This window comes from Oncorhynchus clarkii, chromosome 11 (genome assembly GCF_045791955.1).
Source record: "Oncorhynchus clarkii lewisi isolate Uvic-CL-2024 chromosome 11, UVic_Ocla_1.0, whole genome shotgun sequence".
Taxonomy (NCBI): Eukaryota; Metazoa; Chordata; class Actinopteri; order Salmoniformes; family Salmonidae; genus Oncorhynchus; species Oncorhynchus clarkii.
The window spans coordinates 17,724,037-17,741,525 of NC_092157.1; the positions used below are offsets into that span (position 1 = coordinate 17,724,037).

The window sequence follows — 17,489 nt, forward strand, 5'->3', positions numbered from 1 at the left end:
ATAAGGCTGTAACATAACAAAATGTGTAAAACGTTAAGGGGTCTGAATACTTTCTGAATTCACTGTATGTACATACCTTAATTACCTCGTACTCCCCTGCACATCAACTCTGTACTGACACCCCGGGTATATAGCCAAGTTATCATAACTTGCTGTGTATTTATTATTACATGTTTTATTTTTCTATTATTTGTCCATTTTATTTTTCTCTACATTGTTGGGAAGGGCCGTAAGTAAGTATTTTATTGTTAGTGAACACCTGTTGTTTACGAAATATGTTACAATTCAAATTTGGTTGAGGCACAGATCTAGGATTCATTCTCAGTACGGGATAGATGTACCTATAACTTAAAAGTCATACCCGGCATATTGTTATTATATGTAATGTTGGTTCACCGATAGATGGCGCCATCACAGAGTCTATGGACCTTTTCCACCAGAGCAGGATGTCTTGCTGTCAGATCCGGAGCTGTTGTTGACTACACACAAATCTGACCAGGAACTCTTGCCGTTAGTTACTTTACCCAGTGAGTATGAATTTACACCTAAATACGACATACATAATTGTTCTACAAAAGTCACATAGCTAGATGTGTTGAGAGTAAATCGTGATTGTAATGTGTTTGTGTATCTAAGCATGTGAGAGCAAACTCGGCATCTCTGTCCTTGCCGACACCCGGTTTACCGAGGTAAAATGAGTTAATATTGAATATTCGTTTTTTTAATTCACAATCGGGAAGATGGACAAATGTATTTTTATTTTGGGGGTCTTTCAATCTTCAATAGCTCTTACACAAAGCGTGCCTTGACTATGAAAATGATCCTGTATATTCTGAATCAGGGAGGATAGAGAAAAATCAAAACAATTTGTACTTGTTTTTTGTTGTTGTGTTTGTTGATTATTTTACTCCCTACATAATTTATTCTGTATAATGGGAACCTGTTGACACCATCTGTCTTTAACCATGTCACATGTAAAATCTCACAATATATTGACCTTTGTCATAGTATCTGCCTCTCTGTCACTTACCCTCAAATAGTCCTTCAGAACTATTCCCACCACTCGTCATATTGCTGAGATGGAACTAACTGGTATGAAGCTGCCAATGGCTAACTGATCAAAAGTTCAGGTTGCAGAGTAGAGAATAAATTATTTTGCAACGCTCAGATAAGCAATCAGTGTTGGGGTCAGAGGTTGTTAGAATGTTGGGAAACCTGTTCCTTTAATTTATTCCTTCTAGAGTCTGCCTCTTGGCTTGGCAAGTATGGTATGTTGTCATTGGGAGGAATTGCCTTAATAGTGAGAGTTTATGATAATGGTTTGTTACTTGTTTTCAAACTGTTGGGTGTCAGATACTTTAGGCCATCTGCAATTATTTTGAAGGTTTGATGAACTTTGAAGAAAGAAATGAATAAAGGAAGAATGAATAGTATGGAGTGACTGTGTGTGTTTCTCTGTTCCAGTTGAGTACTTCTGCAGAAGAGACGGAACATCTGGATGATCATGGATGAATTCACTCCTTTAGACTGTCTGCTGCCTACAGGTACTGTATTCCCTCTCTCTCTCTGACAGACACACTTAAAATAAAAAAAATAAAATAAAAATATATATATATATATATATATATATTTCACCTTTATTTAACCAGGTAGGCTAGTTGAGAAGAAGTTCTCATTTACAACTGCGACCTGGCCAAGATAAAGCAAAGAAGTTTGTCACATATAACAACACAGAGTTACACATGGATAAGATAAAGATAAATAAATAACAATATGGGGATGAGGTAGTTGGATGGGCTATTTACAGATGGGCTATGTACAGGTGCAATGATCTGTGAGCTGCTCTGACAGCTGCTGCTTGAAGTTAGTGAGGGAGATATGAGGCTCCAGCTTCAGTGATTTTTGCAGTTCGTTCCAGTCATTGGCAGCAGAGAACTGGAAGGAAAAGCGGCCAAAGGAGGAATTGGCTTTGGAGATGACCAGTAAAATATACCTTCTGGAGCGTGTGCTGCGGGTTGGTGCTGCTATGGTGACCATTGAACTGAGATACGGCGGGGCTTTACCTAGCAAAGACTTGTAGATGACCTGGAGCCAGTGGGTTTGGCAACGAGTATGAAGCGATGAGCCAGCCAATGAGAGCATACAGGTCGCAGTGGTGGGTAGTATTTGGGGCTTTGGTGACAAAACGGATGGCACTGTGATAGACTGCATCCAATTTGTTGAGTAGAGTGTTGGAGGCTATTTTGTAAATGACATCGCCGAAGTCGAGGATCGGTAGGATGGTCAGTTTTACGAGGGTATGTTTGGCAGCATGAGTGAAGCATGCTTTGTTTGCGAAATAAGAAGCCGATTCGAGATTTAATTTTGGATTGGAGATGCTTAATGTGGGTCTGTAAGGAGAGTTTACAGTCTAACCAGACACCTAGGTATTTGTAGCTGTCCACATATTCTAAGTCAGAACCATCCAGAGTAGAGGTCGACCGATTAATCGGAATTGCCGATTAATTAGGGCCGATTTCAAGTTTTCATAACAATCGGAAATTGGTATTTTTGGGCACCGATTTTTTTAATTTTATTTATTTTTTTACACCTTTATTTAATCTTTATTTAACTAGGCAAGTCAGTTAAGAACATATTCTTATTTTCAATGACGGCCTAGGAACAGTAGGTTAACTGCCTTGTTCAGGGGCAGAACGACAGATTTTCACCTTGTCAGCTCGGGGGACCCAATCTTGCAAGTTTAACTAGTCCAACGCAATAACGACCTGCCTCTCTCTCGTTGCACTCGACAAGGAGTTACGCGAATGCAGTAAACCGATGTAAGTTGCTAGCTAGCATTAAACTTATCTTATAAAAAACAATAAATCATAATCACTAGTTAACTACACATGGTTGATGATATTACTAGATATTATCTAGCGTGTCCTGCGTTGCATATAATCTGACTGAGCATACAAGTATCTGACTGAGCGGTGGTAGGCAGAAGCAGGCGTGTAAACATTAATTCAAACAGCACTTTCGTGTGTTTTGCCAGCAGCTCTTCGTTGTGCGTCAAGCATTGTGCTGTTTATGACTTCAAGCCTATCAACTCCCGAGATGAGGCTCGTGTAACCGAAGTGAAATGGCTAGCTAATTAGTGCGCGCTAATTGTCGTTGTGTTGCTGGTTCGAGCCCAGGGAGGAGCGAGGAGAGGGACGGAAGCTATACTGTTACACTGGCAATACTAAAGTGCCTATAAGAACATCCAATAGTCAAAGGTTAATGAAATACAAATGGTATAGAGGGAAATAGTCCTATAATTCCTATAATAACTACAACCTAAAACTTCTTACCTGTGAATATTGAAGACTCATGTTAAAAGGAACCACCAGCTTTCATATGTTCTCATGTTCTGAGCAAGGAACTGAAACGTTAGCTTTCTTACATGGCACATATTTTACATGGAACATGTTGCATTTTTACTTTCTTCTCCAACACTTTGTTTTTGCATTATTTAAACCAAATTGAACATGTTTCATTATTTACTTGGGGCTAAATTGATTTTATTGATGTATTATATTAAGTTAAAATAAGTGTTCATTCAGTATTGTTGTAATTGTCATTATTACAAATAAATAAATAAACCGGCAGATTAATCGGTATCGGCTTTTATGGTCCTCCAATAATCGGTATCGGCGTTGAAAAATCATAATCGGTCGACCTCTAATCCAGAGTAGTGATGCTGGATGGGTGGGCAGGTGCAGGCAGCGATCGGTTGAAGCATGCATTTAGTTTTGCTTGCATTTAAGAGCAGGAGAGTTGTATGGCATTGAAGCTCGTCCAACAAAGACCTTAGAATGGCAGGGTAGGATAGATATAGGTCTGTAGCAGTTTGGGTCGAGAGTATCTCCCCCTTTGAAGAGGGGGATGACCGCGGCAGCTTCCCAATCTTTGGGGATCTCAGTCAATACGAAAGAGAGGTTGAACAGGCTAGTGATAGGGGTTGCAACGATCTCTGCAAATAATTTTAGAATGAGAGGGTCCAGATTTGTAGCCGTAGAAAAATGCTATCGGTGGTGACAGTGTTTATCGGTGGTGACAGTGTTTCTGGGAGTAGGTGCTGGGAGGAGGTGCTCTTATTCTCCATGGACTTTACAGTGTCCCAGAACTTTTTTGAATTTGTGCTACAGGATGCACATTTCAGTTTGAAAAAGCTAGCCTTAGCTTTCCTAACTGATTGTGTATATTGGTTCCTAACTTCCCTGAAAAGTTGCATATCACGGGGGCTATTTGATGCTAATGCAGAACGCCACAGGATGTTTTTGTGCTGGTCAAGGGCAGTCAGGTCTGGAGTGAACACAGGCACATACAGGAGTTTTTCACTGCATAATGCAGTCATTCAGTTTTTCCTCTTTGTTGTGGGCTATGTTGGGCATCATGCATTGAAGTAGCCTATCTGAACAATTCAGTGATTTGCCCTGCAGATATATTGTAGTAGATAACATAGAAATCTAACTCCTAAGACAATTCCGTGATTTGACCTGCAGATATATTGTAGTAGATAACATAGAAATCTAACTCCTAAGACAATTCAGTGATTTGACCTGCAGATATATTGTAGTAGATAACATAGAAATCTAACTCCTAAGACAATTCACGGTAGCCAAAGTATTGTCCCTATCACAGTAAGTGGGACTGAGTGTCTGAGTTGTTTAAACACCTCCAGCCCCTAGAGTTTTCCTGGGCTTTACTATTTTTACAGAGAGCAGAGCTCAAGGCAAAACAAGAGACACGCATCTATTAACATGGTCTGGAATAACTCTGACATGGTCCTGCACTTAACAGAGGGCTAAAATATCGCTGCCCTGTTCCCCCTGTAGTTTACACACATTCTATCCTTCCTTATCCCACTCTCTTTCTGTGTTGGTTTTGAAATTCAGAATAGGGAGGAAAAGAGGGGCGATGAATTCATGAGACACTCCTAAATCACTGTTATCTACTGTTAATACACTGCCTAGAAGTGGGCGCGCGTGTGTGTGTTTGGGTTCGCGTGTGTGTGTTTGCGTTTGCTTGCGCTCGCTGTGCAAGTGAGTGCAGGCAAATTTGTTCTGAAACAGGCTTTTCATTCTGCTATATGGCTCTATATTGGTGATGTTCAATTGCAGAAAGGACCATATCTGATTATTGTTTTTATTGAAGATATAATACCATATTCCAGACATCTGAGTGTGTTGGACATGTTGTTTGTGCTTGTAGAGAGAACTCACAGGTTTTGTGTTATCTCTTTTCCCCTCTCTCTTTCTTGATCTCCCACTCACCATTTCTCCATTCCACTCATGAGTCAGACTCTTCTGACATGAGACTAGCTTAGTCCTGAGTGATTCATCGAAATGCTGGTTATTTTAAGTTTTTAAACATCTAATTCACCTATGTAGGTTCAATGATTTGAATTCCAGTTTGTTTTTGTTTTTTTGTTCTGTGAACTCAATGTGCACATTGCAGTTTCTCCAGAGATAAATCAGATCCAGACTGAACTTTGCGATGTAGTACGGAGTTGTAGTTTCCAACTGGCCAATATTCTACCATAATCCATTGCTCATCTACTTGTCCAGTCTGTGTCTCTTTTACGCCTGCTACAGAAGAGGAAAGAATGCATGATGGTGAGGCGATATAGAGAGAACAGCTGTTGCTTTGCAAGTTATCTAAGTGACTCATAGTTGGTATTCAGCAGTCATAAAAATGCCTTATTTAGTTTGAAGAACAACAAAACAGCGATTTTTTTCAGACAGCATAGGCAGCAGCTCTATAGAGATGAGGACTTGGAATGAAATAATGAAGTCATCAAATAAAACAAATGTAAAATACACAACTGAAATATTTTATTAAAGTCAAATAATGTTAATAAATTGTTAATAATTGATAAGCAGTAATGGGCAGTCACTACCATCATGAGACTTTTATTAATTAAAAATAATTGAAATCAATTAAAACTGTGATTATTTTGTAATAATCAAACCGAATCAGACCTAAAAAAACACTAATCGCTCAGCACTAGACTAGCGCTACATATTTATTACACGTAGGTAATACGTGTACCATGAGGTGTATTAGGATCATATTATGAGTCCAGCATGCTAATTTATTAGGAGAATGTTCCATTGTATTTTAATGAACACAAATTCCCTTAGCACAGTCATTTGGGTTATATGATAATGTGTAAGTGACAGACGGCTATCTGCAATAAGACACTAAATGAGAGTTGATGAAAACAGCTTGGCTCTCTTGCTGTCAACAGATCCTCATTAAGAGGAGACATCAAAGTATATAGACTGTCAGACTGGATTGACAGATAACTGACAGAGAGAGAGAGAGGGATTTCCTCAACCATTGTAGCTGACTATTGTTGTACCAGTGCCCATTTAAGAGTCCTTGAAATAACTATTCCGACTTTTTCAAAGTGTTTTAAAAAAAGATATAAAAACAAAGAACATAACAGTACTTACGACTGAAAAACAGAAAACAACAGTCCGCAGTACCAAAACTTGAACGGTCATTGAAAAAATGCTCTCAACAGAAAGTACAAGTTTCCTTTGATAAAATGACGGTAGTCCTTGAAATGACATTAGTCAAGAGATGATAGTGTCATAAAAAGCAAGGTATTTAAAAGCCTGTCACCAATACATTACCTCCCAAAACAGTCTTTCATGGGCCACTCCCCATTTGTGAAGCTGGCACCCAGTTGGTTGACTAGGCATATACACACATACACTACATGACCAAAAGTATGTGGACGGCTGCTTGTTGAACATCTCCTTCCAAAATCATGAGCGTTAATATGGAGTCGGTCCCCCCTTTGCTACTATAACAACCTCCACTCTTCTGGGAAGGCTTTCCACTAGATGTATGAACATTGCTGCGGGGACTTGCTTCCATTCAGCCTAAAGAGCATTAGTGAGGTTGGGCACTGATGTTGGGTGATCAGGCCTGGCTTGCAGTGGGCGTTCCATTTCATCACAAATGTGTTCGATGGGGTTGAGGTCAGGGCTTGTGCAGACCAGTCAAGATCTTCCACACCTATCTCGACAAACTATTTCTGTATGGACCTCGCTTTGTGCACAGGGGCATTGGAAAGGACCTTCTCCAAACTGTTGCCACAAAGTTGGAAGCACAGAATTGTCTAGAATGTCATTGTATGCTGTAACGTTAAGATTTCCCTTCACTGGAACTAAGAGGTCAAGCCCGAACCATGAAAAACAGCCCCAGACCATTATTCCTCCTCCACCAAACTTTACAGTTGGCACTATGCATTAGGGCAGGTACCGTTCTCCTGGCATCCGCCAAACGCAGATTCGTCCATCTGCCAGATGGTGAAGCGTGATTCATCACTCCAGAAACGCGTTTCCACTGCTCCAGAGTCCAATGCCGGCGAGCTTTACACCACTCTAGTTGACGCTTGCCATTGCACATGGTGATCTTAGGCTTGTGTGCAGCTGCTCTGCCATGGAAACACATTTCATGAATCTCCTGATTAACAGTTCTTGTGCTGACGTTGCTTCCAGAGGCAGTTTGGAACTCGGAAGTGAGTGTTGCAACCGAGGACAGACTATTTTTACCCTCCACGCGCTTCAGCATTCTGCGATACCATTCTGTGAGCTTGTGTGGCCAACCACTTCACGGCTGAACCGTTGTTGCTCCTAGACGTTTCCACTTCACAATAATAGCACTTACAGTTGACCGGGGCAGCTCTAGCAGGACAGAAATTTGACAAACTGACTTGTTGGGAAGGTGGCATCCTATGCAAGACCCACGTTGAAAGCCACTGAGCTTTTCAGTAAGCCATTGTACTGCCAATATTTGTCTATGGAGATTGCATGGCTGTGTGCTTGATTTTATACACCTGTCAGCATTGGGTGTGGCTGAAATAGCCGAATCCACTAATTTGAAGGTGTGTCCACATACTTTTGTATGTTTAGTGTATAAATACAAAGTTGTATCTTCACCTTTTGCCAGGCTTTGTATCTGATCTCCTCTCCACCGAGAATGTTAAAATCTTTAACTGCCTTCTATGAAAATGGACAAAGCATCATTAGTATAGTAACAGATTTGTTATAACATATCAGCATAAAAGATTGATGAGTTAGTAGTAATACAAATTATGTTATGATGAATATGGAGTTGTTTTAAAGGTATTACAAATGTTCAATATACAGATAGCTCATTTTTTCTGGCCAGTCTTGTTCCCAGTGCAGTAGACCTCCTTAGTCTTGTTGCCAGAGCAGACGACACTGGTGGTCTTGTTGCCTTGGCAGTAGTCACCGATCTTCTTGTTGCTAGGGCCATAGACACAGGTCTTCTTGTTGCCAGGGCAGACGTCACCGGTGGACTTGTTGCCTTGTGTTGCCAGGGCAGTAGTCACCGGTCTTCTTGTTGCCAGGGCAGTAGACACTGGTCTTCTTGTTGCCAGGGCAGTAGTCACAGGAGGTCTTGTTGCCTGGGCAGTAGTCAACGGTCTTCTTGTTGCCAGGGCAGTAGTCACCAGTCTTCTTGTTGCCACGGCAGTAGTCACAGGAGGTCTTGTTGCCTGGGCAGTAGTCACCGGTCTTCTTGTTGCCAGGGCAGAAGTCACAGGAGATGTTGTTGCCAGAGCAATAGTCACAAGACGTCTTGTTGCCTGGGCAGTAGTCACAGTAGGTGTTATTGCCAGGGCAGTGGACACCGATGCAGTGGCTGTAGTGTTCTGTTTAGAAGTCTCCCTCCAGTGGAAATGGTTGAGCTGCAGGTTCCTCTGCTTCCATTGGAAATGTGAAAGCTGCAGACAGGAATGGACACATTACCAATGAGGGTCAAAAATAAGTTGCTCTGGATAAGAGTGTCTGCTAAATTACTCAAATGTAATGTAAGAGTAACAGTGATGGGCACTGATCAATCTATCGATATTGGTTACATATTTTTTCCATTACTCTATCGATAAATATCATGGTTAAACAAAAAAAATACTACAACTGTATGAATGTTCATTTCCACAGCTCTGTCCAGACAACCGTTTGTGGATTGGCAGGGCTCTACGCTGACCTTTTCTTACAAGGAGCATGTGTGCGTGGCGCTTATGTTGAAAAATATTAGGTGCATACAAAGAAATTTAGGAGCACAACGAAAAGATATTTGAGATTATACATTGTTGAGGTAATAAAAGTTCTTAATTTTTCGAGGCGCACTGGTGCTCCTAAATTAAAATTCCAAGTCGCAAAATATATAATATGTACTGTATACTGAAAAAATATATAAACGTAACATGTAACAATTTCAAAGATTTTGCTGAGTTACAGTTCATATAAGGAAATCTATGGATTTCACATGACTGGGCAGGGGCGCAGCCATGGGTGGGCCTGGGAGCGCATAGGACCACTTGGGAGCCAGGCTGACCGACCCGCTGGGGAGCCAGGCCCAGCCAATCAGAATGATTGGGCTTTATTACAGACAGAAATACTCCTCAGTACTTATGGAACATTTCTGTGATCTTTTATTTCAGCTCATGAAACATGGGACCAACACTTTACATGTTGTGTTTATATTTTTGTTCAGTGTATATGCAAGTCAAAATGCTTGCACTGTAAAATGCTGAATTGGCAATTTGGCCAGGTGTGAATTTTCTGAGGGCTTAATCCTACCCACTCAATATGAATTCAATGGACGCCCAGACAAATGTGTGAATGTATGCTTTTCTTTTCACTTGCATGCCTCTGTCCAGACAACTGCTTGCAGATGGGTTATAATGCCAGGTGTGAATGTTCGTGGTGTAGGACCTACCCTAAGTGTGAATTCAATGGGAAATCCATCCACCTTTATGGCCCATTTTTCAAATGTAAGAACAAATAGTTTGTGTTTTTAATTAATAAAAACATCACCATGTTAGGATTGTGTATTGGAGGCGAAGTCAGGTGCAGGATAGCAGAGTGTAGTGAACAGGTGCACTTTTTATTCCGGTCAAAATGACAGCACAAAGTAACATAAAATGTGCCCAAAACACGGAACATAGACAAAAAGTAATGCGCGTAACAATATCAAAATACACAACACAAAACAATCCTACACAAAGACATGGGGAACAGAGGAATAAATCCATATGAATTGATTGGGGAATGAAAACCAGGTGTGCAGGGAACAAGACAAAACAACCGCTGAACGCCGCCCGAACAAGGAGAGGAGCCGACTTCGGCGGAAGTCATGACACACCATGTGAAGATATTTGTAAATATATAAGTATATATTATAGGTACATTTATTAGTTGTATTAGTAGTTTTATCAGAAGTTTTTATTAGTTGTTTTAGCAGTAGTTTTTATTAGTTGTAGCAGTAGTTTTTATTAGTTGTATTAGTAGTTTTTATTAGTTGTATTAGTAGTTTTTATTAGTTGTATTAGTAGTTTTTATTAGTTGTATTAGTAGTTTTTATTAGTTGTAGCAGTAGTTTTTATTAGTTGCAGTAGTTTTTATTAGTTGCAGCAGTAGTTTTTATTAGTTGTATTAGTAGTAGTTATGTGAGTTGTATTAGTAGTTTTTATTAGTTGTAGTTGTAGCAGTAGTTTTTATTAGTTGTATTGGTAGTTTTATTAGTTGTAGTTGTAGCAGTAGTTTTATTAGTTGTATTGGTAGTTTTATTAGTTGTAGTAGTAGTTTTTATTAGTTGTATTAGTAGGTGTAGCTGCAGTTTTTATTATTTGTATTGGTAGTTTTTATTAGTTGTAGCAGTAGTTTTTATTAGTTGTAGCGGTAGTTTTTATTAGTTGTATTAGTAGGTGTAGCAGTAGTTTTTATTAGTTGTATTGGTAGTTTTATTAGTTGTAGCAGTAGTTTTTATTAGTTGTATTAGTAGGTGTAGCAGTCATTTTTATTTGTTGTATTAGTTGTTTTTATTAGTTGTAGCAGTAGTTTTTATTTGTTGTAGTTGTAGCTGTAGTTTTTATTAGTTGTATTAGTAGGTGTAGCAGTAGTTTTTATTAGTTGTAGCTGTAATTTTTATTAGTTGTATTAGTAGGTGTAGCAGTAGTTTTTATTAGTTGTAGCTGTAATTTTTATTAGTTGTATTAGTAGGTGTAGCAGTAGTTTTTTATTAGTTGTAGTTGTAGCTGTAGTTTTTATTAGTTGTATTAGTAGTTTTTATTCGTTGTAGCAGTAGTTTTTATTAGTTGTAGTTGTAGCTGTAATTTCTATTAGTTGTATTAGTAGGTGTAGCAGTAGTTTTTATTAGTTGTATTAGTAGGTGTAGCAGTAGTTTTTATTAGTTGTATTAGTAGTTTTTATTAGTAGTTTTTATTAGTTGTAGCTGTAGTTTTTATTAGTTGGTGTAGCAGTAGTTTTTATTAGTTGTATTAGTAGGTGTAGCAGTAGTTTTTATTAGTTGTATTAGTAGTTTTTATTAGTAGTTTTTATTAGTTGTATTAGTAGTTTTTATTAGTTGTAGCAGTAGTTTTTATTAGTTGTATTAGTAGGTGTAGCAGTAGTTTTTATTATTTGTATTGGTAGTTTTTATTAGTTGTAGCAGTAGTTTTTATTAGTTGTATTAGTAGGTGTAGCAGTAGTTTTTATTAGTTGTAGCAGTAGTTTTATTAGTTGTAGCAGTAGTTTTTATTAGTTGTAGCAGTAGTTTTTATTAGTTGTATTAGTAGGTGTAGCAGTAGTTTTTATTAGTTGTAGCAGTAGTTTTATTAGTTGTAGCGGTAGTTTTTATTAGTTGTATTAGTAGGTGTAGCAGTAGTTTTTATTAGTTGTAGCAGTAGTTTTATTAGTTGTAGCAGTAGTTTTATTAGTTGTAGCAGTAGTTTTTATTAGTTGTATTAGTAGTTTTTAGTAGGTGTAGCAGTAGTTTCTATTAGTTGTAAGCCTATTCGTAGTTGTACAACAACTTTTCTATGTTGTTTATGTACATTTTTATTATTATTTAATTGTTATTATTATTATTAGACAGTAGTTGCCATATTATTCTTCTTACTAAGTATTGTGTTGTTTTTTAAATGTTTTTTTGGACACTTGCAAACGAGATGGTGCATCTCAAGAGATGTCATCCTGCAAAATGTCTAATAAATAAAATAACCTTTTAAAGTAGGCCGAGTTGAGTGCCTGCCTTTGAGAGGGTTTTGTGTATTTACACAATAGCATGCCTGCTAGCATATTGACTATTGACGACAAGTGCACTAGTAAGTAGCCAATAATAATGTTCAATCAAGAGAGCAGCATTCTTTACCCAAGAAAGTTCACTTGTCTTCACAATTCTCATGCTGAAAGCTGTTCTGAGAACTCCAAAAATGAACTCACCTTCAGTAATCGTTTGGTATTTGTTTTCTTGGAAGAGTTACACGTATAACTAAGTAGTTAGGCAGTAGATACTTTGGGCCAGTTTCCTTGACCCACATGAAGCCTAGCTAGCCAACTAGCGAAGTTACAGTCCTGCAAGCTGACACAATTCCAATGAAGATTCTCCATTGAACAAACTTTTTAATCCAGTGGTAACAAACCTAGTGTACAATGCATTCGGAAAGTATTCAGACCCCTTAACTTTTTCCACATTTTTATGTTACAGCCTTATTCTAAAATTGATAAAATATTTTTTTCCCCTCATCAATCTACACACAATACCCCATAATGACAAAGCAAAAATTGAAATATCACATTTACATAAGTATTCAGACCCTTTACTCAGTACTTTGTTGAAGCGATTACAGCCTCGAGTATTCTTGGGTATGACGCTACAAGCTAGGCACACCTGTATTTGGGGAGTTTCTCCCATTCTTCTCTGCAGATCCTCTCAAGCTCTGTCAGGTTGGATGGAGAGCGTCGCACAGCTATTTTCAGGTCTCTCCAGAGATTTTTAAATTTTTTAATTCACCTTTATTTTACAACTGCGACCTGGCCAAGATAAAGCAAAGCAGTTCGACACATACAACAACACAGAGTTACACATGGAATAAACAAACATACAGTCAATAATACAGTAGAAAAAAAGTCAATATACATTGTGTGCAAATGAGGTAAGATAAGGTAGGTAAGTCAATAAATAGGCCATGGTGGCGAAGTAATTACAATATAGCAATTAAACACTGGAGTGATAGATGTGCAGAAGATGAATGTGCAAGTAGAGATACTGGGGTGCAAAGGAGCAAGATAAATAAATAAATACAGTATGGGGATGAGGTAGTTGGATGGGCTATTTACAGATGGGCTATGTACAGGTGCAGTGATCTGTGAGCTGCTCTGACAGCTCGTGCTTAAAGCTAGTGAGGGAGATATGTGTCTCCAGCTTCAGTGATTTTTGCAGTTCGTTCCAGTCATTGGCAGCAGAGAACTGGAATGAAAAGCGGCCAAAGGAGGAATTGGCTTTGTGGGTGACCAGTGAGGTATACCTGCTGGAACACGTGCTACGGGTGGGTGCTGCTATGGTGACCAGTGAGCTGAGATAATGTGGGGCTTTACCTAGCAAAGACTTGTAGATGACCTGGAGCCAGTGGGTTTGGTGACAAATATGAAGCGAGGGCCAGACAACGACAGCGTACAGGTCGCAGTGGTGGGTAGTATATGGGGCTTTGGTGACAAAACGGGTGGCACTGTGATAGACTGCATCCAATTTGTTGAGTAGAGTGTTGGAGGCTATTTTGTAATGACATCGCTGAAGTCGAGGATCGGTGGGATGGTCAGTTTTACGAGGTTATGTTTGGCAGCATGAGTGAAGGATGCTTTGTTGCGAAATAGGAAGCCAATTCTAAATTTAATTTTGGATTGGAGATGCTTAATGTGAGTCTGGAAGGAGAGTTTAAAGTCTAACCAGACACCTAGGTATTTGTAGTTGTCCACATATTCTAAGTCAGAACCGTCCAGAGTAGTGATGCTGGACGGGCAGGTAGGTGCGGGCAGCGATCGGTTGAAGCATGCATTTAGTTTTGCTTGCAATTAAGAGCAGTTGGAGGCCATGGATGGAGAGTTGTATGGCATTGAAGCTCGTCTGGAAGTTAGTTAATTAACACAGTGTCCAAAGAAGGGCCAGAAGTATACAGAATGGTATCGTCTGCGTAGAGGTGGATCAGAGAATCACCAGCAGCAAGAGCGACATCATTGATGTATACAGAGAAGAGACTCGACCCGAGAATCGAACCCTGTGGCACCCCCATAGAGACTGCCAGAGGTCCGGACAACAGGCCCTCCGATTTGACATACTGAACTCTATCAGAGAAGTAGTTGGTGAACCAGGCGAGGCAATCATTTAAGAAACCAAGGCTGTTGAGTCTGCCGATAAGAATGTGGTGATTGACAGAGTTGAAAGCCTTGGCCAGTTCGATGAATATGGCTGCACAGTATTGTCTTTTATCGATGGCGGTTATGATATCGTTTACGACCTTGAGCGTGGCTGAAGTGCACCCATGACCAGCTCTGAAACCAGATTGCATAGCGGAGAAGGTAAGGTGGGATTCGAAATGGTCTGTCATCTGTTTGTTAACTTGGCTTTTCGAAGACCTTAGAAAGGCAGGGTAGCAGTTTGTGTCTAGAGTGTCTCCCCCTTTGAAGAGGGGGATGTACGTGGCTGCTTTCCAATCTTTGGGAATCTCAGACGATATGAAAGAGAGGTTGAACAGGCTAGTGATAGGGGTTGCAACAATTTCGGCAGATAATTTTAGAAAGAGAGGGTCCAGATTGTCTAGCCCGGCTGATTTGTAGGGGTTCAGATTTTATTTATTTTTTAATAAATTTGACCCCTTTTTCTCCACAATTTTGTGGTATCCAATTGTTTAGTAGCTACTATCTTGTCTCATCGCTACAACTCCCGTACGGGCTCAGGAGAGACGAAGGTTGAAAGTCATGCGTCCTCTGATACACAACCCAACCAAGTTTCTTAACTTCTTAACACAGCGCGCATCCAACCCGGAAGATAGCAGCACCAAAGTGTCGGAGGAAACACTGTGCACCTGGCAACCTTGGTTAGCACGCACTGCGCCAGGCCCGCCACAGGACTCGCTGGTGCGCGATGAGACGAGGATTTCCCTACCGGCCAAACCCTCCCTAACCCGGACGACGCTAGGCCAATTGTGCGTCACCCCACGGACCTCCCGGTCGCGGCCGGTTACGACAGAGCCTGGGCGCGAACCCAGAGTCTCTGGTGGCACAGCAGGCGCTGCAGTACATCGCCCTTAACCACTGCGCCACCCAGGAGGCCAGGGGTTCAGATTTTGCAGCTCTTTCAGAACATCAGCTATCTGGATTTGGGTGAAGGAGAAATTGGGGAGGCTTGGGCAAGTTGCTGTGGGGGGTGCAGGGCTGTTGGCCGGGGTAGGGGTAGCCAGGTGGAACGCATGGCCAGCCTTAGGAAAATACTTATTGAAATGGTCAATTATCGTGGATTTATCGGTGGTGACAGTGTTTCCTAACCTTAGTGCAGTGGGCAGCTGGGAGGAGGTGCTCTTATTCTCCATGGACTTTACAGTGTCCAATAACTTTTTTGAGTTTGTGCTACAGGATGCACATTTCTGCTTGATAAAGTTATCTTTAACTTTCCTAACTGCCTGTCTATATTGGTTCCTAACTTCCCTGAAAAGTTGCATATCACGGGGGCTATTCGATGCTTATGCAGAACGCCACAGGATGTTTTTGTGCTGGTCAAGGGCAGTCAGGTCTGGAGAGAACCAAGGACTGTATCTGTTCCTGGTTCTAATTTTTTTGAATGGGGCATGCTTATTTAAGATGGTGAGGAAGGCACTTTTAAAGAATAACCAGGCAACCTCTACTGACGGGATCTTTCCAGGATACCCGATTAGAAAGGCATGCTCGCTGAAGTGTTTTCGGGAGCGTTTGACAGTGATGAGGGGTGGTCGTTTGACCGCAGACCCATTACGGATGCAGGCAATGAGGCTGAGATCTTTGTTGAAAACAGCAGAGGTGTATTTGGAGGGAGAGTTGGTTAGGGTGATGTCTATGAGGGTGCCTGTGTTTACTGCTTTGGGGTTGTACCTGGTAGGTTCATTGATAATTTGTGTGAGATTGAGGGCATCAAGCTTAGATTGTAGGATGGCCGGGGTGTTAAGCATGTCCCAGTTTAGGTCACCTAGCAGCACAAGCTCTGAAGATAGATGGGGGGCAATCAGTTCACATATGGTGTCCGGAGCACAGCTGGGGGCAGAGGGTGGTCTATAGCAAGCGGCAACAGTGAGAGACTTGTTTCTGCAAAGGTGGATTTTTAAATGTAGAAGCTCGAATCGTTTGGGTACAGACCTGGATAGTAAGACAGAACTCTGCAGGCTATCTCTGCAGTAGATTGCAACACCGCCGCCCCCTTTGGCAGTTCTATCTTGTCGGAAAATGTCATAGTTAGGGATGGAAATTTCAGGGTTTTTGGTGGTCTTCCTAAGCCAGGATTCAGACACGGCTAGGACATCCGGGTTGGCAGAGTGTGCTAAAGCAGTGAATTAAACACATTTAGGGAGGAGGCTTCTAATGTTAACATGCATGAAACTAAGGCTTTTACGCTTACAGAAGTCAACAAATGAGAGCACCTGGGGAATAGGAGTGGAGCTAGGCACTGCAGGGCCTGGATTAACCTCTACATCACCAGAGGAACAGAGGAGGAGTAGGATAAGGGTACGGCTAGAGGCTATAAGAACTGGTCGTCTAGTACGTCCGGAACAGAGAGTAAAAGGAGCAGGTTTCTGGGCACGATAGAATAGATTCAAGGCATAATGTACAGACAAAGGTATGGTAGGATGTGAATACAGTGGAGGTAAACCTATGCATTGAGTGATGATGAGAGAGATATTGTCTCTAGAAACATCATTTAAACCAGGTGATGTCATCGCATGTGTGAGAGGTGGAACTAAAGGGTTGGATAAGGTATATTGAGCAGGGCTAGAGGCTCTACAGTGAAATAAGACAATAATCACTAACCAGAACAGCAATGGACAAGGCATATTGACATTAATTAAGGAGAGGTATGCGTAGCCGAGTGATCATAAGGGTCCAGTGAGTAGTGAGGCTGGTTGGAGACAAGACGCTAGCGGGCCAGGGATAGCAAGCTAGCAGATGGGCCTCAGAGGGACTACGTGACGGAGGAAGTCTGTTTATAGCCTCCTCGTGCGTTTACGTCGGTAGACAATTCGTGATGGATTAGCAGGGTTCCGTTTGGTAAAGGGGACCAGTCCAATTGGCAAAAATAGGTATAGTGGCCCAAAAAATTGGCCTAATGGACCTATTCAGCTAACAGCCGATATGCTCTAGACAGCTAGCGGGCCGCGGCTAGCAGGCAGGCAGATGGGCATTCAGGGGACGCCGCAACGGAGGGGCCAGTTGAATAACCCCCTCTGGCAGATTACGTCGGTAGTCCAGTCATGAAGGGCCGGTGGGTCTCCGCACCGGCAGTAAAATGTGTCCAGGCCAATTGGCAAAATAGGTATTGTAGCTGTTGTTCGATCAGGTTCAAGTCCGGGCTCTGGCTGGGCCACTCAAGGACATTCAGAGACTTGTCCCAAAGCGACTCCT

At 41.0% G+C, this 17,489-nt stretch overlaps 1 protein-coding gene across 19 annotated transcripts in view; it reads left to right on the forward strand.

Annotated features, from left to right (window-relative positions):
* Nucleotides 1–459: 459 nt before the first annotated feature.
* Nucleotides 460–17,489, forward strand: part of LOC139420313 (thiamin pyrophosphokinase 1) — a 106,938-nt gene continuing 89,908 nt past the window's right edge. For 12 of the 19 annotated variants that reach the window (XR_011635493.1, XR_011635502.1, XR_011635496.1 and 9 more), the window contains exons 1-2: nt 469–527; nt 1,465–1,544. Coding sequence is in view for 8 of the 19 variants with exons in the window: in XM_071170265.1 (XP_071026366.1) it covers nt 1,499–1,544 (46 nt within the window). In the remaining 11 variants the exon portion in view is untranslated. The other 7 variants (XR_011635497.1, XR_011635503.1, XR_011635499.1 and 4 more) reach the window with 4 other exon arrangements.